General features: G+C 36.2%; 5 protein-coding genes across 10 annotated transcripts in view; 2 read left to right on the top strand and 3 right to left on the bottom strand.

Moving 5' to 3' along the window:
* On the top strand, positions 62-3,113 carry LOC107622211 (probable serine/threonine-protein kinase At1g01540). The gene is given in 8 exon segments (XM_016324097.2): positions 62-449; positions 452-593; positions 1,439-1,543; positions 1,630-1,752; positions 1,838-2,008; positions 2,119-2,248; positions 2,367-2,576; positions 2,697-3,113. Coding segments are annotated over 8 exon segments (1,311 nt in total). The 5' UTR covers positions 62-178; the 3' UTR covers positions 2,856-3,113.
* Positions 3,093-18,697, top strand: LOC107626519 (probable serine/threonine-protein kinase At1g01540). The gene is made up of 7 exons (XM_021115018.1): positions 3,093-3,097; positions 16,919-17,023; positions 17,111-17,233; positions 17,319-17,489; positions 17,600-17,729; positions 17,857-18,066; positions 18,187-18,697. Exons 3-7 carry the CDS (start codon positions 17,112-17,114, stop codon positions 18,343-18,345), a joined length of 792 nt encoding a protein of 263 aa, XP_020970677.1. The 5' UTR covers positions 3,093-3,097; positions 16,919-17,023; position 17,111; the 3' UTR covers positions 18,346-18,697.
* Positions 3,333-8,826, bottom strand: LOC110262373 (putative disease resistance protein At3g14460). Its single transcript, XM_021114290.1, has 5 exons — positions 4,972-8,826; positions 4,677-4,724; positions 4,502-4,585; positions 4,273-4,364; positions 3,333-3,808 (listed from the first exon to the last, which is right to left on the bottom strand). Exon 1 carries the CDS (start codon positions 8,824-8,826, stop codon positions 4,990-4,992), a length of 3,837 nt encoding a protein of 1,278 aa, XP_020969949.1. The 3' UTR covers positions 3,333-3,808; positions 4,273-4,364; positions 4,502-4,585; positions 4,677-4,724; positions 4,972-4,989.
* On the bottom strand, positions 9,184-13,386 carry LOC110268297 (putative disease resistance protein At3g14460; the record flags this gene model as incomplete). Its single annotated transcript, XM_021114284.1, has 3 exons — positions 9,184-9,385; positions 9,973-10,045; positions 10,437-13,386. A coding segment is annotated over one exon (2,946 nt), but the record flags the coding sequence as incomplete, so codon positions are not given.
* LOC107622022 (putative disease resistance protein At3g14460) overlaps positions 20,967-27,682 on the bottom strand; it is a 27,695-nt gene continuing 20,979 nt past the window's right edge. For 2 of the 6 annotated variants that reach the window (XR_002356689.1, XR_002356686.1), the window contains 6 exons: positions 22,724-22,807; positions 22,495-22,586; positions 21,870-22,030; positions 21,547-21,659; positions 21,367-21,477; positions 20,967-21,270 (listed from right to left, as the gene is read on the bottom strand). Coding sequence is in view for 1 of the 6 variants with exons in the window: in XM_021114906.1 (XP_020970565.1) it covers positions 23,561-23,570 (10 nt within the window). In the remaining 5 variants the exon portion in view is untranslated. Of the gene's footprint in view, positions 21,271-21,366; positions 21,487-21,546; positions 21,660-21,869; positions 22,031-22,494; positions 22,587-22,723; positions 22,808-23,552; positions 23,571-27,682 lie in introns of those variants that run through there. The other 4 variants (XR_002356696.1, XR_002356698.1, XR_002356699.1 and 1 more) reach the window with 4 other exon arrangements.

The raw sequence follows: 27,682 nt of genomic DNA, 5'->3' as shown, positions 1-27,682 counted from the left end.
GATAATAATCGTATTTTTATATTTTTTATAATTTATTTGAAAGTTTTTCTTTTGAACACTCTCTCCGTCTCTCTCACTTGAACTCACTCAGATTCTGATTCTCTCTCTCTCTCTCTCTCTCTCTCTCTCTCTCTGAGAGAAACACACACTCATCACTTCTCACTTCGAACTTGTAACAATGTCAGTCTACGACGCAGCATTCGTAGAAACACAGCTCTCAAAGCGCACTTCCATCTTCGGCCTCCGTCTATGGGTCCTCATCGGAATCCTCGTCGGCGCTCTCATCGTCTTCTCCCTCTTCCTCCTCTCTCTCTGCTTCACCTCCCGCCGCAACCGCCGCCACCGCCGCAACCACAAGCCTCTCACTCCTCTCGTCTCCAAGGAAATCCAGGAAATCATTTCCACTCCTCCCAATCCTCAACCGCATGAACTCCACCTCGACATCGGAAAAGCTGCGGCGGCGGAGCAGCACCGCAGGGTGGTGTCTGCTGTGGCTTTCTCAAGCGGAGAGGTGAAGGTGGCTATGGAATCGTGTACCGTGGTGTTCTCTCTGATGGTACCAATGTTGCTGTTAAGAATCTCTTGAATAACAAGTATTCTCTCTCTCTCTCTCTCTCTCTCTCTCTCTGCTAAGTTTTGCATTTGATCATCACAAATTCAATTCATATATGTTGTTCATTAGTATAAGAATTTAATTATGATGTACTGAAAACGATAAAACTGTTTACACATTCGTCCAATTATGTTTGTAGTTATTTTTGATGACTTGATAATACATAATTAATTGGATGTAGACACAAAACTGTGCATCAAAATTGACTTCTTTATGTTATGTTGTGTTGTGTTGTGTTCTTGCTTACTTTAATTGATGGTGAAAGTTTGTGCTTTTTCAACTAATTTGGTTAGAGTCTAATAAAGATGTTGAAATTTGAATCAGTTAACCTGAGGATTGGTCAAATGATTCTAGTATAATTTATTCTGCAACAAATTTTGGCAGTTGCTCCATCCTGTTTCATTCACTTGGTTGGTGTATTCTGTTTCGTAATCATCAATATACTTGGTGTGTTTCATGGTTGGCCGTAGTAAATTTGTGTACTTAGCGTCTTCGGGTTTCTTCAATTTGGTTGCAGATGGTGAAGAAATTATAGGCCTTTGTTATTTTGAATCAAGAGGAAGGAACATGAAATACAATGTTTCTCTTTCTTCTTTTGGACTTATTTTCTTAATAATTTGATTTCAAGGTAGCATGACTTACCACTGATGTGAAGAAAAGAATCACAACTATGTTTCTTTATTGTTGTTACTTGTCAAAAGTTTTGCAGTGTCATGTTTTGGATTTTTTTTCCCCTTGATTGTTTACTCTTTTCAATATAATGAAGGTTATCTGGTCTTACTCTTGCATATAAGTAAGCACTACCTGACGTTTGACTCATTTTAGGGGACAAGCTGAGAGAGAATTTAGGGTAGAGGTAGAAGCTATTGGTCGTGTGCGGCACAAGAATCTTGTTAGATTGCTTGGATACTGTGTTGAGGGCGCATACAGGTATTAACTCTTGACATTTCATTTGAAAAAAATTAAAGCTAAAAAGTTCAAGACTAGTAAGATTTGAAGTTTGATATGTTTCTCAGGATGCTTGTGTATGAATATGTTGACAACGGAAATCTGGACGAGTGGCTGCATGGGGATGTTGATTCTGTAAGCCCTCTGACTTGGGATATCCGGATGAACATCATCTTGGGAACGGCAAAAGGGTAGGGATCATGATCTTAATCTGCTTGAAGTTCTTCGCATGTTGTTGCATGAAATGTTTTGTTGACAGTAATGTGTGTTTTTCAGATTGGCTTATCTTCATGAGGGGCTCGAACCAAAAGTTGTCCACCGAGACGTGAAATCAAGCAATATACTCCTTGATCGCCAATGGAACCCAAAGGTTTCTGACTTTGGGCTCGCTAAGCTTCTCTGTTCTGATCATAGCTATGTCACAACCCGAGTGATGGGGACATTTGGGTTAGTATGAGTTAACCAAATAGTTTCCCTTTCTTATCAGTTAGTTTCACTTTCTATACTCAAATATTTTAGGCTTCAAAGTTCATGTTCTCTCTTTTCTTGTTCTGTAGTTATGTTGCACCGGAGTATGCATGCACTGGAATGCTGACTGAGAAGAGTGATGTTTATAGCTTTGGGATACTTATTATGGAAATAATTACCGGAAGAAGTCCCGTTGATTATAGTAAACCCCAAGGAGAGGTTAGAGGCTATAACCAATAATAGCATACAGTTTTGGTCTTAATCTTCTTACACTGTTCTGTGCTGATTATTTTCTCTCTTTTTCTGTTTTCCTAACTAGAATTTGGTATATTTGCAGGTTAATTTAATTGAGTGGTTGAAAACTATGGTTGGCAATAGAAAATCAGAGGAACTCATTGATCCGAACCTTCCTGAAAAGCCGTCTTCAAAGGCTCTTAAGCTTGCTCTGTTGGTTGCTCTTAAATGTGTTGATCCTGATGCCACAAAGAGACCTAAAATCGGACACATAATCCACATGCTTGAGGCCGACGACATCCTATTCCGTGATGTATGTTCTTTCCCTTTCTTGAACTCTGTATTATACATAACTGGAGAGCAAAAACAAGATGATTCAGCATTGCTATAATCTGATTCTCATTTATCACTACTTTATCATTCTTTCTTGTAGGAGCAGAGGACCGCAGGAGAATCGTCGCGATCCCATCGCAATTATCATCATCATGAGCAAAAGGACTCTAGCAGAGATAGGAAGCGAATAGGTGGAGAGATCACTGATCAAAGCGAAGATGATAATAGTAGTAAAATCTTGCCCATCCCACTAGATTGAGATGATAGTTGTTAAATGGTAAATGTAGCTATGTATTTATTATTTTTGGTTTTAGTAGTTTGCCTATATTAATTTCTACCTCAATCTGGACAACATGCAATGAGTGTATTTTTTGCTGCATAATTTCCTCTCCCACCACAATTTAGGATTCATTGTATACTCATATTCATTATTACTAAAAATCAAAATTTTGATGTCCTTCTGCTTTATAAGACAAAAGTAGCTCAAGTGTTGAATAAAAAGTATTAATATTTTCAAGTTGTTCAAACTGTAGTATTAAACTACCTTTGTCTCATTCTGGTCCATCATAACTTATGGCCCCATCATAAATTAAGTGCTTGTCATTTTGTGAGTGTAGTTGTTATGAGCATTAGACCCAGAGCAAAGTTTGTATGATTTTGTTTTTTTGTCTTTATTTATTCTTTATGTATTTATTATGTACTCATCATTCTATTGCTATGTAACTTGGATCGAATATCGAATGCGAGTCATCTTATACAGAAAGAGTGGTAAATAAATACACATGAAGAACAAGAAAAATGAATATTATACACTATCATTAATGCTAGGCCTACCATCCAGCTATCTTGATAGAAGAAATATCATTGCATCATCATCATCATTGGATGCTTGTGGGAATTGGTCTTGCTGGTTTGAATGAATGTAATGTAAATATGGTTTGAATTTATATAAAGATTATGTGCTAAAAGGGACAACTTAATCATACTCAATCAAGCCTCTTCATATGTGCATCGTATTGATAATTGCAGCTAACTATCCACAACATTTTACCTTTCAAGTTTCCTTCTCCTTTTCTGCAATTCACACTGTTTCGGTTTCAGAATATTTGACCTTCTCTGCTCAAGTGACAGCAAGGGTATTCCCATGTTTCTGTATTGCTGCTTATTCCTCAATGTATCTCATGCAGAGCTCAAAGGCTTTCTCCTGACACACTAATACACAAATTAATAACATTTCAAGACTAAGAGTTTGTCATCAGAAAAACCAAACACACAGTTATCATTCTATAGTCTTTCAGTTCTTTTTATTTTCTACACTTTTTTTCTGAAATGCATAATACTGCAGTAATGTTGGATCATTGTTTTGATTTTAGGATCAGCAGTGAAATGATATTTAACAAACATAAATGCCACCAAAAAGTGAAATTGCAAAGAAGAAGTTAAATGCAGTTAGAGAGAAAAATAAAGTGATCAACAAGCATAATTTAATTTCCATAATATTACAAGTTAGAAAGAAAAGATTTTCAATATAGACATTTCAGAACAGAATCTTAAGTAGCTTAATATATGGCCAAACTGCACATACCAGGATAAAGACCATTGGCTAAATTCATGGTATGCCTATATTCTAGTTTATTTAAAAATAATAATTTCAAGAAAAAAAGATTGATACTCACCAATTAGTGAAGTTGATAGAGATGAAATTGTTGTCTGATGCGCAACTTGACCTTTTAACAACATTAGCTAAATCGAGTTCACCTTGGGAAAACTGTTTATCGATAGCGTGTTCAAAAGAAATTATACAAGGCATTAGATGAGTGTATAATAATATGAATAACTCTCCATCTATTCAACTTAAAGAGTTACAAATCCAGCAAGCAGTTGAAGGCATAAATCCCAACTTACTCTTCTAGTTCTTGCTGATGATAAGGCTAGATATGGTACAATATGTTACCAATGATTTCAGATAGCACGTTGGACAGTCTATCTCTGTATACAAGCAAGACAAGGAAGAAATAGTTACTGTTAGAAAAGATTATACAGCAATAATTTGATCCTTTTATTTTGAAAGCTTATATACCTCATGCTGATTCCTTTTACCTTGAATCTTCTAGCACGATAGGTAACTCTGATAAAAAAAAAAAGGATTAGAAACAAGTACATTTTCAATCTCGGAAACGATTTTAATAGCCGTATTTAATTTGATATGTACAATGAATTTGGTTAAGCATAAACATAAAGATTAGGCAAAGAAAAAACACCATTGTTTAACTGTTTTCTTTCCACAAATCAAGCTATCATTTTTTTGGTATGACTTGTGCATGTGTGAATTTAATTGTGGTAGCTTGTGTGAATCATGAAGATTAGAGAATTACCTGCTCAGAAATCTCTGTTCAGACAATTTGTTTGAAGTCCACTTGAATGGTGGGAATGTGGGAAATTTTGGGCCAGATTAGTTGATGCTTGTTCTCGCAGTGTTCTCCCAGCAAACCACTGTATTCAATTTTGAGTCGCAAGAGAGAAGGAGGCAGCTTTTCTCCTTCCATATTCTCCAGCTTCCAACATTTTTGAATTATTAATTGTTGAAGGGAGGTGAGGCGGAGAAGCTCGTTGCACTCCAATGTCTCCATATTATCAAAGTGTTCGATATGTAGAGTGGTAAGGGAGGGAAGGTGAGGCAGCGAACCCACCTCTGGGTATGACTTTATGTTCTTACACTCCCTACCTCTAATGGTAAGATGAGTGAGGGCGTCCAAGTTGGGCATCCATGATAGATCCCTCATTTGTTGCTCGCCAATTCCCACATGAAGCTTTTTCAAGTTAGGCGGCAAATCACCCTCTGCCAACCTGCAACTGTTTGGGTAACAATATATGTGGAGAGAGTGTAAACTTGGGAGTAGACTCTTCATGTCACGTGGTAATGCCTCCAACTTTGAGCAATGTGTGACACGAAGATGAGTCAAGTTGGGTGCAGCCAGTCCTTCTCCTGCAAATGACACTAATTTGGAGCATCCACTAACTTCAAGATGAGTCAAGTTGGGTGCAGCCAGTCTTTCTCCTGCAAATGACACTAATTTGTCGCAGTTAGTAATGGAGACACGTTGAAGAGCAACGTGTGGTACCTCTGACATTGACACTGATTCCAGATTCCTACAATTATGTATCTTGAGATTCTTGAGATTGGGAAAGACATCCAACGACAAGGAGGTCAGTGAATCACAGCTGTGTATTAGTAGCTCTACCAAATCATACTTGTGCTGCTGTTGCTCCTGGAATTCTAGTTTTCTACACATCCGGATTTCCAGCTTTTGCAAAGATTTGGGAAAACAATTGCCCGGAAAGGATACATGAGAGGAACACCATGAGATGTCCATTTCTTGCAGGCAATTTAGATGGTTCATGCTCATCATTGCCTTTAATGCAGACTCCCTCACAGATTCACATCCCCAAACTGTTAAACTATCCCCATCAAGATACATGCCCTCGATGGGCGGTCGTATAAAGCAGTTGCCTATGCGTAGTTTGCGAACTTTGGAAACATCCGACAAAGAAGAAACGATTCTGAAGAATACCTGATTAAGCATCTCTTCCTTCAACATTAGGCAATCTCTTATTTCAAGCTTCCTAAGTTTAGGAAAAGTTTCCGACTCAGATACGTGCCACACCTCCCAACATGCCATGTCATCAAACTTCAATTTCTCAAGTGAGGGAAACGGTGCAATATGCGAAGAATGATGATCTCCTTCATTCTTGTAAAACTCCTCACCAATACTCCTCAGCTGATCCAAACCTTCAATGCTTAGGGACTTAAGAGATGGCAGCTGTCCAAGTGAAGGCAACATGCAGCAATTCTTGCAAGACTTCAGAGATACACTTGTCAAATCGTTGTAGGAACAGCTCGCCAACCAATCTGGAAATATTGTACCCTTGTATCCCTTGATTTTCAACTCTTTCAACCTATTGTGCGGTTGCAAGTTATCGAGCATGACTTTTTCTCTTTGTGTGTCTGAAACCATATCTTCGCCTGAAGACCATTCCAACCATAATTCATCAATGTGCTTCATATCCATTATCTTTGCGCTCTTTGCTTCTTTCACGTCAACAATATTCTCCAACTTCTTAATCTCAAGGGGTCCATGAAGATTTTCCAGCCTCCCTAACTCCTGGATTCCATTGTCTTCATGCTTGCCGACAACAAAGGAACTTAAAACGTGCAACTCTTTCAATTCGCTTATTTTTTTGGGCATTTCTTCCAAAGCAGTTTCTCTAATATCGAGATGTCGCAACTTCACAAGATTATGCAAACCACTAGGCAGTGTAGTTAGCTTACAACAATAATACAACTTCAAGGTTTGCAAATTAGACAAGTTGCACAAAGACTCTGGCAATGTCTTAATATTCGTCCGAGACAGATCCAAGTAGCGCAGATGGACTAATTCTTTAATTGAATCAGGCACCACAACAAGTATACTGAAGGATGAATCTCTCATGTACCTTGGCACCACACCGCGTTTACAGAAAGATAAAGCTCTCAAGTATTTACACTTTGATAATATGTCACATGTTGCCGCTTCAATGTTGCATTTGGAAGATGAGCAATCGCCAAATAATAATAATGTTCTCAAAGATTTTACTTCAGAAATCAAATTATGAAGTTTTGAGCTACAATAACATAAATTTGCACATAAATGTCGAGGCTGAATCCTTATCTCCTCCTCTTTATCAAGTTCTTCTAGATTGCAATAGAAATCTCCAGCAAGGAATATTGCTAAGTCATGCAGGAGATCGTGCATCACAAAATAATCATCCCTGTCATTATTCTTTGTAAAAAATAATCTGGAAGTTAGTTCATCAAAATACTCACGACCAATTACTTCTAAACTCTTTCCTCCTTCTGGTGTTAACAATGCTTCTGCCATCCACAAAAGGATTAATTCATCCTTCACAAATTTATAATCTTTGGGATATAATGCACAGTTAACAAAACAACCCTTTAAATGTGGAGGAAGATGGAAGTAACTTATTAGTAATGCTGGGATAATCTTACTCTTCTGCACAGAAAATCCCCAAATATGACTCATTAGTATCTTGTTCCATTCCACAACATCATGCTTTGTACGTAACAAGCGACCAAGTGTTTCTGCAGCTAATGGCAAGCCATCACACTTCTTCACAATCTTTCTGCCTATTTCTTCAAGTGCTGCACTCCCATTTGATTCTGGAAAAGATGCATTTTCTGCAAACACTGACCAACAATAGTCCTCCGACAACTTCCTGAGAAAATAAGGGCGACAATTTTGAACGGCTAAAGCAACATTATTCCCGCGAGTAGTCAGAAGAATAATACTTCCTTTCTTCCCATATTGGAAAGGGGTAATAAAATTACTCCATTTGTCACCATCATCACTCCAAACATCATCCAGAACAATAAAGAATTTCTTGTTCAACAATTTTTCTTTCAAAGTATGGTGAAGTGAATTGAAGTGCTCAAGACATTGAGTATCCGGAGAGATCTCCTTTATAACATTCCTTGTTGTCTCAACAACTTCAAAGTTCTCCGAAACGCAAACCCATGCTTTCAGATCAAATCCCTTCAGGAACTCCTCCTCATTGTTGTACAGCCATTGGGCTAAAGTTGTTTTACCAACCCCACCTATGCCAACAATAGCTATCACAGAGAGGTGATGCTCATTGTTGTCCTTCAGCATCTTGACTAAGGCCTTCTTGTCATCCTCCCTGCCATACACATTCCCTCTCTCAAGAGAAGTGGATGGAGTCCTCCATGATGAGCTACCAGTGGGAATCTTTTCAAGACCAAGGAAATCTTTTTGTTTTCCAAGATCCTCTATTCTTCTAACCTCCCCTTCCATCTTCTTTACCATGTCATCCCTATCTCGGTTGATGAAGAAGCTAGGGGACCACCAGGAAGAACTTTCCTCCTTTTGTGTGGCAGCTTTGGCGAGGACAGTGTCGAGCAAGTCCTCAGCACAGTAAACAGCATCCCTGAGATTATCGAGCCACTTCCTCACCGATGGATTGCCAAACTGCTTCATCTCAGCATCAGCAACAAGAGCTTCAGCACCCAAGAGAGCGGTCTTCAGCCTTTGAATCAAGTCAGAGCCAAGCTTCTTTCCCAGGACCAAGTTGACAGCATCAGTTGTAAGGAGCCTGTCAAAGACAACATTAATGAAGCCAGAAAGAAAAGCTCCACCAACAAGTGCAGCAGCCATTTATAATTATTGTTAAATAAAAATATAATTAATTTAAGAATGAGTGAGTTTATAACTAAAATTAAAATAAATTAAATAGAAATAAACTATTTGATGAAAGATATGTATATGTATTATAATTTGCATCTATATTAATACGAAAAATAATAGTCCACGGTAATGGTCAATGGATGACTTCTATTTCCCTGAAGACAGGGGTTCAGTCCGGGTTTGACCGGTTTTCACCGGTTTTTATCTTATGCGGTCTGAATATCAGAATATTGGATCGGATTGGTATTGTCGGTTCACCGGTTTATCTCTCATACTTGCTGAAAGGGACAACTTAATCATACTCAATCAAGCCTCTTCATATATGCATTGTATTGACCATTGCAACTAACTATCCACAACATTTTAGCTTTCAAGTTTCCCTCTTCTTTTCTGCAATAGACATTGCTTCTGTTTTCAGAATATTTGACCTTCTCTGGTCAAGTGACAGCAAGGGTATTCCCATGTTTCTGTATTGCTGCTTATTCCTCAATGTATCTCATGCAGAGCTCAGAGGCTTTCTCCTGACACACTAATACACAAATTAATAACATTTCAAGACTAAGAGTTTGTCATCAGAAAATTATCATTCTATAGTCTTTCAGTTCTTTTTATTTTCTACACTTTTTTGTGAAATGCTTAGTACTGCAGTAATGTTGGAACATTCTTTTGATTTTAGGATCAGCAGTGAAATGATATTTAACAAACATAAATGCCACCAAAAAAGTGAAATTGCAAAGGGGAAGTCAAATGCAGTTCGATAGAAAATAAAGTGACCACAAGCATAATTTGATTGGCATAATATTACAAGTTATAAAGAAAGGATTTTCGGTATAGACATTTTAGAACAGAGTAGCAGTAGCCATCCCCTTTAAGTCCCAAAAGATCAAATATTCTAAGACAAGATTTCTTCTTGAATATTTTACCCCTGCATATTATAATAATAATATATTTTTCCTGATCTTATGTAGCTCAGTATATGTAAAACCTGTTTGATAACGTGTCCAAAAGAAATTATACAAGGCATTAGATGAGTGTATAATAATATGAAAATAACTCTTCATCTATTTAAAAGAGTTAAAATCTAGCAAGCAGTTGCAAGCATAAATCACAACTTACCCTTCTAGTTCTCGCTGATGATAAGGATAGATATGGTACAATATGTTACCAAATGCTGGGCACTGATATATCACTGTATACAAACAAAACAAGGAAGAAATAGTTACTGTTAGAAAAGATTATACAGCAATGATTTGATCCTTTTATTTTGAAAGCTTATACACCTCATGCTGATTCCTTTTACCTTGAATCTTCTAAAAAAGATAGCTAACTCTTTGATAGAAAAAAAGGGTTAGAAACAACTACATTTTCAATCTTGGAAACCATTTTAATAGCCCCATTTAATTTGATATGTACAATGAATTTGGTTAAGCATAAACATAAAGATTAGGCAAAGAAATAAACACCATTTTTTTAACTGTTTTCTTTCCACAAATCAAGCTATCATCTTTTTCCCTCTGTGAAAAACAGCATGTTGTTTTTAAAATAAAGGAAATGACAAACATGAGAGATTAGAAAATTACCTACTCAGAATCCGTTTTTGACATGAATGGTGCGAATGTGGGAAATTTTGGACCAGATTAGTTGATGCTTGTTCTTGGAGTGTTCTCCCAGCAAGCCACACCTTGTAAGTTGAAGTAGCAAGAGAGAGGGAGGCAGCTTTTCTCCTTCCATATTCTCCAGCTTGATGCAGAATGAAATGTGTAGTTGTTGAAGGGAGGTGAGGTGGAGAAGCTCGTTGCACTCCAATGTCTCCAGATTATCAAAGTATTCAATACAAAGAGTCGTAAGGGAGGGAAGGTGAGGCAGCGAACCCACCTCTGGGTATGACTTCACGTTATCACAACCAGAACCTCTAATGATAAGATGAGTGAGGGCGTGCAAGTTGGCCATCCATGATAGATCCCTCAGTTGTTCCTCGCAACCTCCCACACCAAGTGATTTCAAGTTAGGCGGCAAATCACCCTCTGGCAACCTGCAAATGTTTGGGCAACCATATATCTTGAGAGTGTGTAAACTTGGGAGTAGACTCTTCATGTCACGTGGTAATGCCTCCAACTTTGAGCACCTGCTAACATTGAGATGAGTCAAGTTGGGTGCAGCCAGTCCTTCTCCTGCAAATGATACTAATTTGTCGCATCCACGGATGGAGAGACGTTGAAGAGCAGCGTGTGGTGCCTCTGACATTGACACTGATTCCAGATTCCTACACCATGATATCTGGAGATTCTTGAGATTGGGAAAGGCATCCAACGACAAGGAGGTCAGTGAATCACAGCTGTCTAGTATTTGTAGCTCTACCAAATCATACTTGTGCTGCTGTAGCTGGGGGAATTCTAGTTTTCTACACCTCCAGATGCGTATTTCTTGGAGGTAACTTAGATGGTTGATGCTGATCATTGCCTTCCATGCAGACTCCATCACAGATTTACTTCCCCTAATTCTTAAAGTATCCCCATCAAGAAACATGGCCTCGGTGTGCCGTTCTATAAAGTGGTCGCCTATACGTAGTTTGCGAACTTTGGAAACATCCGACAAGGAAGAAACTATTCCGAAGAATACCTGATTAAGCATCTCTTCCTTCAACATTGGGCATCTTCTTATTTCAAGCATCCTAAGTTGAGGAAAAGTTTCCGACTCAGATACGTGCCACACCTCCCAACATGGCATCTTATCAAATACCAAAGTCTCCAGTGTGGGAAACGGTGCAATATGCGAAGAATGATGATCTCCTTCATTCTTGTAAAACTCTTCGCCAATACACCTCAGCTGCTCGAAACCTTCAATACTTAGGGACTTAAGAGATGGCAGCTGTCCAAGTGAAGGCAGCATCCAGCAATTCTTGCAAGACTTTAGAGATACACGTGTCATCTTTTCGTAGGAACAGCTCCCTAACCAATCTGGAAATATTGTACCCTTGTATCCCTTGATTTTCAACTCTTTCAACCCATTCTGCGGTTGCAAGTTATGAAGAATGTCTGTTTCTTTTTGTTTGCTTGAAACCAAATCCTTACTTGGAAGCCATTCCAAGCATAATTCATCAATGTGCTTCTTATCCATTATCTTTGCCCTCTTTGCTTCTTGCACATCAACAATATTCTCCAACTTCTTAATCTCAAGGCATCCATGAAGATTTGCCAGCCCTCCTAACTCCTCGATTCCGTTGTCTTCTTGCTTGCCAACGACAAAGGAACTTAAAACGTGCAACTGCTTCAATTTGCTCATTTTTCTGGGCATTTCTTTCAAGGAAGTTTCTCTAATATCAAGATGCCGCAAACTAACAAGATTATGCAAACCACTAGGCAGCGTAGTTAGCTTACGACAATGATACAACTTCAAGGTTTGCAAATTAGACAAGTTGCACAACGACTTGGATAATGTCTTTATACCAGTGTAAGACAAATCTAAGTGGCGCAGATGGATTAATTTTCCAATTGAATTAGGCACCAGATCAAATTTTGTAAGGGATAAAACTCTCAAGTATGTACACTTTGATAATATCTCACATGTTGCCGCTTCAATGTTGCAGTTGGGAGATGAGAAACCGCCATACAATAATAATGTTCTCAAAGATTCTACTTTAGAAATAGAATTATAAAGTTTTGAGCTACAACGACTTAAATCTACAAACAAATGCCGAGTCTGAATCCTTATCTCCTCCTCTTCACCAAGTTCTTCTGAGTTGCAATAGAAATCTCCAGCAAGGAATATTGATAAATCATGCAAGAGATCATGCATCACAAAATAATCATTACCGTCTTTAATCTTCGTGAAAAATAATCTGGAAGTTAGTTCATCAAAACATTCACAACCAACTTCTTCTAAACTCTCTCCTCTCTTTGGTGGTGGTAAAAGATCTTCTGCGATCCACAAAAGGATTAATTTATCTTTCTCAAATTTATAATCCTTGGGAAATAAAGCACAGTAAACAAAACAACGCTTTAAATGTGGAGACAGATGGAAGTAACTTATCAGTAATGCTGGAATAATCTTACTCTTCTCCAAAGAAAATCCCCAAATATGACTCATTAGTATCTTGTTCCATTCCTCAACATCATGCTTTGTACGTAACAAGCGACCAAGTGTTTCTGCAGCTAATGGCAAGCCATCACACTTTTTGACAATCTTTCTACCTATTTCTTCAAGTGCTGCTCTCCCATTTGACTGTGGAAAAGATGCATTTTCTGCAAGCACTGACCAACAATAGTCCTCCGACAACTTCCTGAGAAAATAAGGCTGACAATTTCGAACTGCAGAAACAACATTTTCCTCCCGAGTAGTCAGAAGAACAATACTTCCCTTATTCCCATTTTGTTGGAAAGGGGTCATAAAATTACTCCATTTGTCACCATCATCACTCCAAACATCATCAAGAACAATAAAGAACTTCTTATTGGACAATTCTTCTTTCAAAGCATTGTGAAGTGAATTGAAATCATCGAGACTGCATGTACCTCCATGGATCTGCTTTATGATTTTTTTTTTATGAAGAGTTGGAAGTTAAAATATTTATTCACACAAATAACAAACACTTAATATAATTTCTCTTTGAAAGATGCTCCAAGATAAATTATAGAAGAGATGCAAATGTATAGCTTTTGACATATTAAATGTGTAAAAATCATTTGGTCCTCCATAATGCAAAATTTTTTAATCCATTCCTTATTATTTAGAGTAAAACCCCTCTCCGGTCCCTAACCATTTACGAAATTGACCTGGCGCCCCTCACCATTGGAAATTAACAACGCGGTCCTTAACCATTCTCTCTGTGTGACCAAAAGGACCCTCTTACCGGTACTTCCGGTTATTTTTTACCTGAAAACCGACAAGAGGGTCCTTTCAGTCACACTAGAGAATGGATAAGGATCGTGTTGTTATTTTCTAATGGTCAAGGGACGCCAGGTCCTTTTCTAGATGGTTAGGGACTAAATATTAATAGTAGGGTTACACGTAGAGACTAAATATTCTTTTTAGATTTTTAGAAGTAATATTTATTTCATTCAAATGTTTGTGATATGACGAATTAATTTTAATTTAATTTTACGTATTTTAATTTTGTTTATTTAGTTACTAATTTGAATTTTATGTCAGAGAATTTAGAGTTTTCTTTATTTAACCTAAAGTTGAGTGAGTTTCTTCGATTTAATTTCCAAATGAACAAATTAGATTGAGGTATTTCTTTCTTGTTGCATCAAGAAATTGAATAAAAGATCAACTGATTCTCTTTGTATTCAATTACTTGATGCAATAAGAAAGAAATACCTCAATATAATTTGTTCACTGGTTTGGAAATTAAATCGAAGAAACTCACTCAACTTTAGGTTAAATAAAGAAAACTCTAAATCCTCTGACATAAAATTCAAATTAGTAACTAAATAAACAAAATTAAAATACGTAAAATTAAATTAAAATTAATTAGTCATATCATGAACATTTGGATGAAACAAATATCACTTCTAAAAATCTAAAAAGAATAGTTAGTCTCTACGTGTAACCCTACTATTAAAATTATGGCTGATGAATTTAATTTCACTAATAAGAAAAGCAGTTTAATTTTTCTAGAAAAAAGGTGTATGGATTAATAATCTTGAACTAACTTTTTTTTTAGGTTCAACAATATAGAACATACATGTCGTTCTTAAAACCCTAAATCCAAGACATAATAATGCTTAATCAACCCAAATAATTATCACTTTTGTGTTAAGTCTCGTTGTTAATGATTTCGTGCTATCTATTAAGTTTGACGTTGTTTGCTCTCCGTTCACATGTAAAATATGACAGAATGCATTAGATGCAAAACTTAAAACAATGCTTTTTTTATTTATTTTTTAATTTTAAGTAAAATCCCTCCCCGGTCCCCTCACTATTAGAAAATAACAACACGGTCCTTATCCATTCTCTTTGTGTGACTGAAAGGACCCTCTTAATCGAAAGTACCGGTAAGAGGGTCCTTTTGGTCACATAGAGAGAATGGTTAAGGACCGCGTTGTTAATTTCCAATCGTGAGGGGGCGCTAGGTCAATTTCATAAATGGTTAGGGACGGGTGAGGGGTTTTACTCTATTATTTATTCACTAAAGGACTTCATTAGCTTACGGATATTCCAACTTAGAAAACAACTGATAGTATTGAGAAGGCGATTGAATCAAATACCATCAAAAAACTTTCTTGCTCAATAAAATCATAATAGCCAGTCTCTTTAAATAATATCACAATTGACTGTGCAATATGAATATAGTTAAGTATCTTAAGTATGCAGCAGAATCTATTAATGCAAGATAATCAAAATATAGTTATAACATTGGGCAATCTCTTATTTCAAGCTTCCTGAGCTGAGGAAAAGTTTGAGTCAGGTAAGTGCCACTCCTCCCAACTTGCCATATCCTCAAACACCAATGTTTCAAGTGAGGGAAACGGTGTAATATACGAAGAAGAATGATGGCCTTTGTTCTTGTAAAACTCCATGCCAACACTCTAGATTGATCGAAACCTTGAATGTACAGGACATTAAGAGAAGCAGCTCTCCAAGTGAAGGCAGCTTGCAGCAATTCTTGCAATACAACAGACCTACAATTGTCAAGTTTTGGTAAGAAGAATGCGCAACCAATCTGGAAATATTGTACCCTTGTATCCCTTGATTCCCTACATTTTCAAGCCATTTTGCGGTTGCAAGTTTTCCAGAATTTTTATTTCATTTTGTGTGTTTGATAATGAAACCATATCAGCACCTGAAGACCATTCCAAGCTTAATCCATCAATGTGAATCTTATCCATCATCCTTGCTCTCTTTGCTTCTTTGGCACCAGCAGCATTCTCCAACTTCCTAATCTCAAATGAGCCTTGAAGATTTGAGAGCACTCCTAACTCCTGGATTCCATTATCTTCATGCTTGCCCACCACAAAGTAATCTAAAATACGCAAGTGTTTCAATTTGCTTATTCCTCTAGGCATTTCTTGCAAGCAAGTTTCCCTAATATCAAGGAGCAGTAAATTCACAAGATTATGCATGCCACTAGGCATTATGGTCAACTCAGTACAATGATACAATATTAATGTTTGTAGATTATCAAGTTGCACAACGATTCTGGTAGTACCTCAATACTTGTCACAGAGAGATTCAAGTTGCAGATGGATCAATTCTCCTATTGAATTAGGCAACACATTGAGTTCATCAAAGGATAAAGCTCTCAAGTATTTACACTTTGATAATATCTCACATATTGCCGTTTCAATGTTGAATTCATGATGCCAGATTTGGTCATTAAACAATAATAATGTCCTCAAAGATTCTACTTTAGAACGAGAATTATAAAGTTTTGTGCTACAATAACGTGAACTTGCACACAAATGCCGAGTCTGAATCCTTATCTCCTCCTCTTCAAGATCTTCTAAGTTGCAATAGAAACCTCCAGCAAGGTATATTGCCAAGCCATGCAACAGATCGTGCATCACAAAAGAATCGTCATGACCTTCAATCTTTGTGAAAAATAATCTGGAAGTTAGTTCATCAAAACACTCAGCACCAACTTCTTCTAAAGTTTATTCTGCAACAAATTTTGGCAGTTGCTCCATCCTGGTTCATTTACTTGGTTGGTGTATTCTGTTTCGTAATCATCAATACACTTGGTATGTTTCATGGTTGGCCGTAGTAAATTTGTGTACTTAGTGTCTTCGGGATTTTTCAATTTGGTTGCAGATGGTGAAGAAGTTATAGGCCTTCGAAATTTTGAATCAAGAGGAAGGAACATGAAATACAATGTTTCTCTTTCTTCTTTTGGACTTATTTTCTTAATAATTTGATTTCAAGGTAGCATGACTTACCACTGATGTGAAGAAAAGAATCACAAGTTCACAACTGTGTTTCTTTGTTGTTGTTGCTTCTCAAAAGTTTTGCAGTGTCATATTCTGGATTTTTTTTCTTGATTGTTTACTCTTTTCAATATAATGAAGGTTCTCTGGTCTTACTCTTGTATATAAGTAAGCACCTAATGTTTGACTCATTTTAGGGGACAAGCTGAGAGAGAATTTAGGGTAGAAGTAGAAGCTATTGGTCGTGTGCGGCACAAGAATCTTGTTAGATTGCTTGGATACTGTGTTGAGGGCGCATACAGGTATTAACTCTTGACATTTCATTTGGAAAAAATTAAAGCTAAAAAGTTCAAGACTAGTAAGATTTTAAGTATTGATATGTTTCTCAGGATGCTTGTGTATGAATATGTTGACAATGGGAATCTGGACCAGTGGCTGCATGGGGATGTTGATTCTGTAAGCCCTCTGACTTGGGATATCCGGATGAACATCATCTTGGGAACGGCGAAAGGGTAGGGATCATGATCTTAATCTGCTTGAAGTGCTTCGCATGTTGTTGCATGAAATGTTTTGTTGACAGTAATGTGTGTTTTTCAGATTGGCTTATCTTCATGAGGGGCTTGAACCAAAAGTTGTCCACCGAGACGTGAAATCAAGCAATATACTCCTTGATCGCCAATGGAACCCAAAGGTTTCTGACTTTGGGCTCGCTAAGCTTCTCTGTTCTGATCATAGCTATGTCACAACCCGAGTGATGGGGACATTTGGGTTAGTATGAGTTAACCAAACAGTTTCCCTTTCTTATCAGTTAGTTTCACTTTCTATACTCAAATATTTTAGGCTTCAAAGTTCATGTTCTCTCTTTTCTTGTTCTGTAGTTATGTTGCACCGGAGTATGCATGCACTGGAATGCTGACTGAGAAGAGTGATGTTTATAGCTTTGGGATACTTATTATGGAAATAATTACCCGAAGAAGTCCCGTTGATTATAGTAAACCCCAAGGAGAGGTTAGAGGCTATAACCAATAATAGCATACAGTTTTGGTTTTAAATCTTTTAATCTTCTTAAACTGTTCTATGCTGATTATTTTCTCTCTTTTTCTGTTTTCTTAACTAGAATTTGGTATATTTGCAGGTTAATTTAATTGAGTGGTTGAAAACTATGGTTGGCAATAGAAAATCAGAGGAACTCATCGATCCGAACCTTCCTGAAAAGCCGTCTTCAAAGGCTCTTAAGCTTGCTCTGTTGGTTGCTCTTAAATGTGTTGATCCTGATGCCACAAAGAGACCTAAAATCGGACACATAATCCACATGCTTGAGGCCGACGACATCCTATTCCGTGATGTATGTTCTTTCCCTTTCTTGAACTCTGCATTATACATAACTGGAGAGCAAAAACAAGATGATTCAGCATTGCTATAATCTGATTCTCATTTATCACTACTTTATCATTCTTTCTTGTAGGAGCGGAGGACCGGAGGAGAATCGTCGCGATCCCATCGCAATTATCATCATCATGAGCAAAAGGACTCTAGCAGAGATAGAAAGCGAATAGGTGGAGAGATCACTGATCAAAGTGAAGTTGATAATAGTAGTAAAATCTTGCCCATCCCACTAGATTGAGATGATAGTTGTTAAATGGTAAATGTAGCTATGTATTTATTATTTTTGGTTTTAGTAGTTTGCCTATATTAATTTCTACTTCAATCTGGACAACATGCAATGAGTGTATTTTTTGCTGCATAATTTCCTCTCCCACCACAATTTAGGATTCATTGTATACTCATATTCATTATTACTAAAAATCAAATTTTTGATGTCCTTCTGCTTTATAAGACAAAAGTAGCTCAAGTGTTGAATAAAAAGTATTAATATTTTTAAGTTGTTCAAACTGTAGTATCAAACTACCTTTGTCTCATTCTGGTCCATCATAACTTATGGCCCCATCATAAATTAAGTGCTTGTCATTTTGTGAGTGTAATTGTTATGAGCACTAGACCCAGAGTAAAGTTTGTATGATTTTTGTTTTGTCTTTATTTTATTCTTTATGTATTTATTATGTACTCATCATTCTATTGCTATGTAACTTGGATCGAATATCGAATATGAGTCATTTTATACAAAAAAAGTGGTAAATAAATAGTTAAATACACATGAAGAACAAGAAAAATGAATATTATACACTATCATTAATGCTAGGCCTACCATCCAGCTATCTTGATAGAAGAAATATCACTGCATCATCATCATCATTGCCTAATTCATAGTTGGATGCTTGTTGGAATTGGTCTTGCTGGCTGGCTAATCAAATATTAAATGTAGCTGTAACTTTTTTTGTCATTTTGGCTATGATTGCTCAAATGGTGGAACAAGCAATTTAAGTAAGAAAGTGGATCGTTATTTGATCATTTAGAGAATTAGGATCCACAATCAATGCAAAACTTGCCACTCCAGAATTTGCCAATTTGTCCTTAGAAGCCAGACAATCGGCACTAATTGGTAGCTTGATCATGAATGTCTTTTTGGGACATCCTTTTTCTTTGTCTCTTGCTGCCTTATTCAACGTTTAGTTAGTTAGTTATGATTTAATGTCTAAACCACTCTCTTTAGGCTTATACAGCTTTTCACTCTGGTGATTGACATTAATTGCCTTGCATCTCTAAAATAAGGTTGTTCCTTAATCCAAGAATAAATATTTTTCTCATATTTATTATTATTAGGTGAATTTTATCATACCCTCTCTAAAATAAAGGATAAATTATCCCTTGTAATATATATAGTGATTATCGATAATTATCTTTCTATCAGAGTCAAGATTCACGTTATCTTCTCTTTTCTTTTCAATTGACGCTATGTTTCTCTTGATACTTGATAACAATGTCATTTTCATCATCCCCACCAAATATACTTCTTCTTCTCCAATTTTAAAATTATAATTCCTTTCAAATTGAATCACCATTTTCAATCAATTAAGTTAGGATTTTGAACTTGTTCTTACGTTTTTAATCTCCAATTTCAATGAGCACAACTATCAATTTTTCAGCTTTCTTCTTTCTAAAATTTCTTTTCGTATTAGAAGATATTACGTTCGGAGAGAAGCAAGAAGATATGGGTTTATATGACAGATATGAATTTGCGCCATAATTAAAATTCTTGTACATAATTAATGGCATGAATAATAAAATAATTAATTAATATTTGAGGCGAATGTGAATATTAAAATACTTATTCCATTTTGTCTTATTGTTATCTGAATAATAATTTAATATTTTGTGACAATATAATAGTTTAATATGCTCTCACCAATGCATTAGTTTTTTTTTTTAAATTAGGGAAGAGGTATATTTGGTGGAGATGATGAAAATGACACTGTTATTAAATTTCAAGGGAAACATAAAGAAAAAGAAGATAAAGTAAATCTTGGTGTTCTGATGAAAAGATAATTTATCAATAATGACTATATATGTCACAAGGGGTAATTTATCCTTTATTTTAGAGAGGGTATGGTAGAGTTCACCTTATTATTATTACGTCTAAAAATATATCTCATTTGAGAATTATCAAGTGATATTGATTTTTTTCAATTATTTTTATCAACTTATAATAATAACTTTTTAACATACTACGTAGAGTAATTCTATCATACAACTTGTATGCTTTTACTTTTTAGCAATTTTCTAATATTGTTGTTCCCCTCTACCATGATTTAGGGGGAAAGGGGGAACCAATATTTTTTTTTTATACATTTTTTTTTTAAAAAGTTTTATTGTCACTCTTGGAGTTGGATCTTGATCAGCCAACCAAATTCTTGTTTAAAGAATTTTAAATGGTTTTTTTCTAATGAACTGAATTTCCTTTTGGAAGAGGATGATTCTTCTCTTTCATTTATTCAAGGAAGAGAGTAGTTCTTGTATACACCTATGAAAACCTTTTAAGATAATTAATAGTTGGTGCATTATTTTCAATATTCCTGAGTTTAGTACAGTCAAATTGAATTGCTTTTAGTTTTCTTTAATTCTTTTCTTTCTCTTATAAAAAAAAGGAGAGAGAAACATTAAGCTACTAGTTATATAGAATGCACCTCAATATAATTTTCATAGGCAAGATATTTAACATTGTAAAATGATCATTCATGGTGGGAATAAACTAAACCTGTCAAAGGCATAATATGGAAGCATCAATACCAGCAAATAATTGAAGAGAAGACAGAACAACAGAACACCAAATTTTAACGTGGGAAAAAACCTCTCAATGTGAGAGGGAAAAAAACCCACGGGAAGCTAAAAATATTCACTATTTTCCAAATAAAGCTACAAGCAAGTCTCAAAACTTACAAGCACTACAAATCATACATGCAGAACTCTTGTCCAAGAACATGACCACATAAACTAAATGGTGAAATCAATGATACAATAGACAGCGGTTGTTTACGAACTTTTTGGCTAGAGAATATGGATAGCGATCACACCTCAAAGTTGAAGGACTATGATAAGAACCTGCTTGATAAATACACAATGATGTTTTCAACATTGTTGCATTCCTTTTTAGCTTCAAAAACAGAACCAAAAGGGACAAATTCAGCTTGAGAAAAGATTGACATCAAAATAATATACTGCAATGCAAAATTTTGACAAATGTACTTACATGCTCACCAAGTTGCAATTGCCACAGAAGCTGCCTAATGCACATTTTAATGGTTGAAACCAGAAACAAAGCAAATCCTCCAGCATAGCAGTTATCTATCTCTTGATGCCCCTGGAAAATCTATTTGAGTTGGTATCCATAAGAAATGATATGAGATAGAGGAGCTTCAAATATCAATACCTCTAGATCCATCAAGTTTATGCTACCTTCATAAAGGGTTAAGCTGCAACTCTTCTTCTTCAAATATCAATACCTCTAGATCCATCAACTTTTCTCCTGCCATATTCTCCAACCTGAAGTAAATTGCAGAGAGGAATAGAGTAACTATACTACCTGAAGCTAAAACAGAAATTACTTCTTTTGATTGAATGAATGTAATGTAAATATGGTTTGAATTTATATAAAGATTATGTGCTAAAAGGGACAACTTAATCATACTCAATCAAGCCTCTTCATATGTGCATCGTATTGACAATTGCAGCTAACTATCCACAACATTTTACCTTTCAAGTTTCCTTCTCCTTTTCTGCAATTCACACTGTTTCGGTTTCAGAATATTTGACCTTCTCTGCTCAAGTGACAGCAAGGGTATTCCCATGTTTCTGTATTGCTGCTTATTCCCCAATGTATCTCATGCAGAGCTCAAAGGCTTTCTCCTGACACACTAATACACAAATTAATAACATTTCAAGACTAAGAGTTTGTCATCAGAAAAACCAAACACACAGTTATCATTCTATAGTCTTTCAGTTCTTTTTATTTTCTACACTTTTTTTCTGAAATGCATAATACTGCAGTAATGTTGGATCATTGTTTTGATTTTAGGATCAGCAGTGAAATGATATTTAACAAACATAAATGCCACCAAAAAGTGAAATTGCAAAGAAGAAGTTAAATGCAGTTAGAGAGAAAAATAAAGTGATCAACAAGTATAATTTAATTTCCATAATATTACAAGTTAGAAAGAAAAGATTTTCAATATAGACATTTCAGAACAGAATCTTAAGTAGCTTAATATATGGCCAAACTGCACATACCAGGATAAAGACCATTGGCTAAATTCATGGTATGCCTATATTCTAGTTTATTTAAAAATAATAATTTCAAGAAAAAAAGATTGATACTCACCAATTAGTGAAGTTGATAGAGATGAAATTGTTGTCTGATGCGCAACTTGACCTTTTAACGACATTAGCTAAATCGAGTTCACCTTGGGAAAACTGGTTATCGATAGCGTGTTCAAAAGAAATTATACAAGGCATTAGATGAGTGTATAATAATATGAATAACTCTCCATCTATTCAACTTAAAGAGTTACAAATCCAGCAAGCAGTTGAAGGCATAAATCCCAACTTACTCTTCTAGTTCTTGCTGATGATAAGGCTAGATATGGTACAATATGTTACCAATGATTTCAGATAGCACGTTGGACAGTCTATCTCTGTATACAAGCAAGACAAGGAAGAAATAGTTACTGTTAGAAAAGATTATACAGCAATAATTTGATCCTTTTATTTTGAAAGCTTATATACCTCATGCTGATTCCTTTTACCTTGATTCTTCTAGCACGATAGGTAACTCTGATAAAAAAAAAGGATTAGAAACAAGTACATTTTCAATATCGGAAACGATTTTAATAGCCGTATTTAATTTGATATGTACAATGAATTTGGTTAAGTGCATGTTTGGACGCTATTATTTTGTTAAAAAAAAGATCTTTTTTTATTTTTTAACGTGTTTGGCAAATTTCTAGTAGTAAAAGTAAAAGCACTAGTAAAATCAAAAAAAGATCTTTTTTGAGAAGCTGTAATTTACATCTTTTTTTAAAAGATCTTTTTTCCTTAAAAAAAGATGTTTTTCATGTAATAAATAAACAAAAAGTACTTTTATATTGTTATACCCAAACATAATTGATTAATAAAAAGACCTTTTTACATTAGATATCCAAACATAAAATTACTTTTACTTTTCTATAAGATCTTTTAAAAAAAGATAACTCGGAAAAAGATCTTTTCTTAAAAGCTCACCCAAATAAGCCCTAAGCATAAACATAAAGATTAGGCAAAGAAAAAACACCATTGTTTAACTGTTTTCTTTCCACAAATCAAGCTATCATTTTTTTGGTATGACTTGTGCATGTGTGAATTTAATTGTGGTAGCTTGTGTGAATCATGAAGATTAGAGAATTACCTGCTCAGAAATCTCTGTTCAGACAATTTGTTTGAAGTTCACTTCAATGGTGGGAATGTGGGAAATTTTGGGCCAGATTAGTTGATGCTTGTTCTTGCAGTGTTCTTCCAGCAAACCACAATGTTTAATTTGAAGTAGCAAGAGAGAGGGAGGCAGCTTTTCTCCTTCCATATTCTCCAGCTTTGAACAGTTATAAATGTTTAATTGTTGAAGGGAGGTGAGGCGGAGAAGCTCGTTGCACTCCAATGTCTCCAGATTCTCAAAGTATTTAATATAAAGAGTGGTAAGGGAGGGAAGGTGAGGCAGCGAACCCACCTCTGGGTATGACTTTATGTTGTGGCAGTAATAACCTTCAATTATTAGATGAGTGAGGGCATGCAAGTTGGCCATCCATGATAGATCCCTCATTTGTTGCTCGTGAATTCCCACTGCAAGTGATTTCAAGTTAGGCGGCAAATCACCCTCTGCCAACCTGCACATGTCTGAGCAACCATATATCTTGAGAGACTGTAGACTTGGGAGTAGATTCTTCATGTTTACCTCCAACTCTAAGCATAAGCTGATTTCAAGATGAGTCAAGTTGGGTGCAGCCAGTCCTTCTCCTGCAAATGACACTAATTTGGAGCACCAAAAAATGGAGACACGTTGAAGAGCAGCGTGTGGTGCCTCTGACATTGACACTGATTCCAGATTCCTACACCCTTCTATCTTGAGATTCTTGAGATTGGGAAAGACATCCAACGACAACGAGGTCAGTGAATCACAGCTGTATTCTATTTGTAGCTCTACCAAATCATACTTCTGCTGCTGTTGCTCTGGAAATTCTAGTTTACTACACCTCCGGATTTCCAGCTTTTGCAAAGATTTGGGAAAACAATTGCCCGGAAAGGATACATGAGAGGAACACCCTGAGATGTCCATTTCTTGCAGGCAATTTAGATGGTTCATGCTCATCATTGCCTTTAATGCAGACTCCCTCACAGATTCACATCCCCTAACTGATAAACTATCCCCGTCAAAATTCATGGCCTCGTTGTGTTTTATAACATTGCCGTCTATATGTAGTTTGCGCACTTTGGAAACATCCGACAAAGAAGAAACGATTCTGAAGAATACCTGATTAAGCATCTCTTCCTTCAACATTGGGCAATTTCTTATTTCAAGCTCCCTAAGTTGAGGAAAAGTTTCCGACTCAGATACGTGCCACACCTCCCAACATGCCATGTTATAAAATACCAAAGTCTCCAGTGAGCGAAACGGTGCAATATGCGAAGAATGATGATCTCCTTCATTCTTGTAAAACTCCTCCCCAATACTCCTCAGCTCATCCAAACCTTCAATGTAGAGGGACTTAAGAGATGGCAGCTGTCCAAGTGAAGGCAGCATGCAGCAATTCTTGCAACACTCTAGACATACACTTGTCATATTGTTGTAGGAACAGCGCCCCAACCAATCTGGAAATATTGTACCCTTGTATCCCTTGATTCTCAACTCTTTCAACCCATTGTGTGGTTGCAAGTTATCGAGCATGACTTTTTCTCTTTGTGTGTCTGAAACCATATCTTCGCCTGAAGACCATTCCAAGCATAATGCATCAATGTGCTTCTTATCCATTATCTTTGCACTCTCTGCTTGTTCCACATCAACAATATTCTCCAACTTCTTAATCTCAAGGGATCCATGAAGATTTTCCAGCCCTCCTAACTCCTGGATTCCATTGTCTTCGTGCTTGCCAACTACAAAGGAACTTAAAACGAGCAATTGATTCAATTTGCTCATTTTTCCGGGCATTTCTTCCAAAGAAGTTCCTCTAATATCAAGATGCCGTAAACTCACAAGATTATGCAAACCACTAGGCAGCGTAGTTAGCTGAAAACAATAATACAATTTCAGTGTTTGCAAATTAGACAAGTTGCACAAAGACTCTGGCAATGTCTTAATATCAGTCCCAGAGAGGTCCAAGTAGCGCAGATGGATCAATTCTCCTATTGAATTAGGCACCACATCAAGTTTTCCAAGGGATAAAACTCTCAAGTATTTAAGTTTTGATGCTACGCTTTCCATGCTAAACAAATCATTGACATACAAGGATGTCCTCAAAGATTCGAATGTAGCGATGGAATTAACATTTTTTGAGACTGAACGATTCAATTTTCCAAATGACAAATGACGAGTCAAACTCCCCAACTCCTCTTCTTCACCAAGTTCTGATAATCTACAGTAGAAATCTCCAGCAAGGAATATTGCCAAGTCATGTAAGAGATCATGCATCACAAAATAGTAATGATGGTTATGTTGATGCTCTTTAAAAAATAATCTAGAAGCTAAATCGTCAAAATATTTGCTACCAACTTCTTCTAAAGTCTCTCTTCTATTTGATACCCGTAATAGATCTTCTGCCATCCACAACAAGATTAATTCCTCTTTCACAAATGTATAATCTTTGGGAAACAATGAACAATAAACAAAACAACGTTTCAAATATGGAGGGAGATGATAGTAGCTTATTAATAATGCTGGAATTATCTTACTGTCATTCGTAGAAAACTCCCAAATATCACTCTTTAATATTTCCCCCCACTCCTCAGCGTCATGGTTTCTGCACAAGGAACCAAGTGTTTCTGCTGCTAATGGCAGACCATCACACTTCTTAGCTATTTTTTTGCCTATTTCTTCAAGTGCAGGGCTCCCATTTGATTCTGGAAAAGATGCACTAGATGCAAACACCGACCAACATTGATCTTCTGACAACGTATTGAGGATGAGAGGTTGATAATTTGTTTGAGCAACTAAACCAACATTTTCCGTACGAGTAGTGAGAAGAATAGTACTTCCCTTAGCCCCGTATTGAAAAGGGGTTATAAAATTTCTCCATTGATGTTGATCATTACTCCAAACATCATCAAGAACAATAAAGAACTTCTTATTGGACAATTCTTCTTTCAAAGCATTTTGAAGTGAATTGAAATCATCGAGACTACAAGTACCTCCATGGATCTGCTTTATGACATTCCTTGTAGTCTCAACAACTTCAAACTTCTCTGAAACGCAAACCCATGCCTTCAGATCAAATCCCTTCATGAACTCCTCTTCACTGTTGTACAGCCATTGGGCTAAAGTTGTTTTACCAACCCCACCAATGCCAACAATAGAGATCACAGAGAGGTGATGCTCTTTGTTGTCATTCAGCATCTGGACTAAGGCCTTCTGGTCATCCTCCCTGCCATACACGTTCCCTCTTGCAAGAGAAGTGGATGGAACTCTCCATGAGGAGCTACCAGTGGGAATCTTTTCAAGGCCAAGGCTTTCTTTGCATCTCTCAAGATCTTCAATGGTTCTAACAACCTCTTCTATCTCATTGACCATCTGCCTTTCTTCAAAATTGAGGAAGCTAGGCAAGAAAGTTCCTACCTTCTTCTGAGTTGCAGCTTTGATGCAGAAACGGTCCAGCAAGTCATCAGCCTTGTAGACAGCATCCCTCAGATCATCCAGCCACTTCTTCACCAATTGGTTACCAAACTGCTTCTGCTCAGCGTCAGCAACCAGAGCTTCAGCAGCCAAGAGAGCAGTCTTCAGCCTTCTCACCAATTCAGGGCCAAGCTTCTTCCCCACCACCAAGTTGTAAGTCTCAGCTGAAATGAACCTCTCCAGGAGAACAGTGATGAAACCAGACAGAAAAGCTTCACCCACTTTGTTCATGGTGATATCAAGGAAAAGTAAGAGTATTCTGCAGATTAGAATGAGAGTAACAATGCTCACAAGTTTGTAACTGAACTCAGGAATTTGAGTCTCAAAAGTGTAAAGTAAGAATGAGAGCGAATGTGTTCAGGACTCAATTTAGAGTTACAAGTATTTTTATTTTCAAGTTAGTTATCTTGTATCTTAAAGATATATTTTAAGAGGATTTAAATTTTTGATATATTTAATGTATTAAAAATATAAAAAATCTTTTTAATAAATTTTAAAAAATATTTTTTGTGATATTTTTAAAATTATTAAAGTAAATCTATATATAACAAAAGAAATTATATAATAAAACAGATTTGTCTATCATTAATAATTCTTAAGTTTAAATTTTATTTAAAAAAATTATATTCTTAAAACCATTGTATTCGTAATTTTTGTA

The sequence above is a fragment of the Arachis ipaensis genome, chromosome B02 (assembly GCF_000816755.2).
Source record: "Arachis ipaensis cultivar K30076 chromosome B02, Araip1.1, whole genome shotgun sequence".
Classification (NCBI taxonomy): Eukaryota; Viridiplantae; Streptophyta; class Magnoliopsida; order Fabales; family Fabaceae; genus Arachis; species Arachis ipaensis.
The sequence above is the reverse complement of the archived record's forward strand: the minus strand, read 5'-3'. Positions and strand labels throughout refer to the sequence as shown.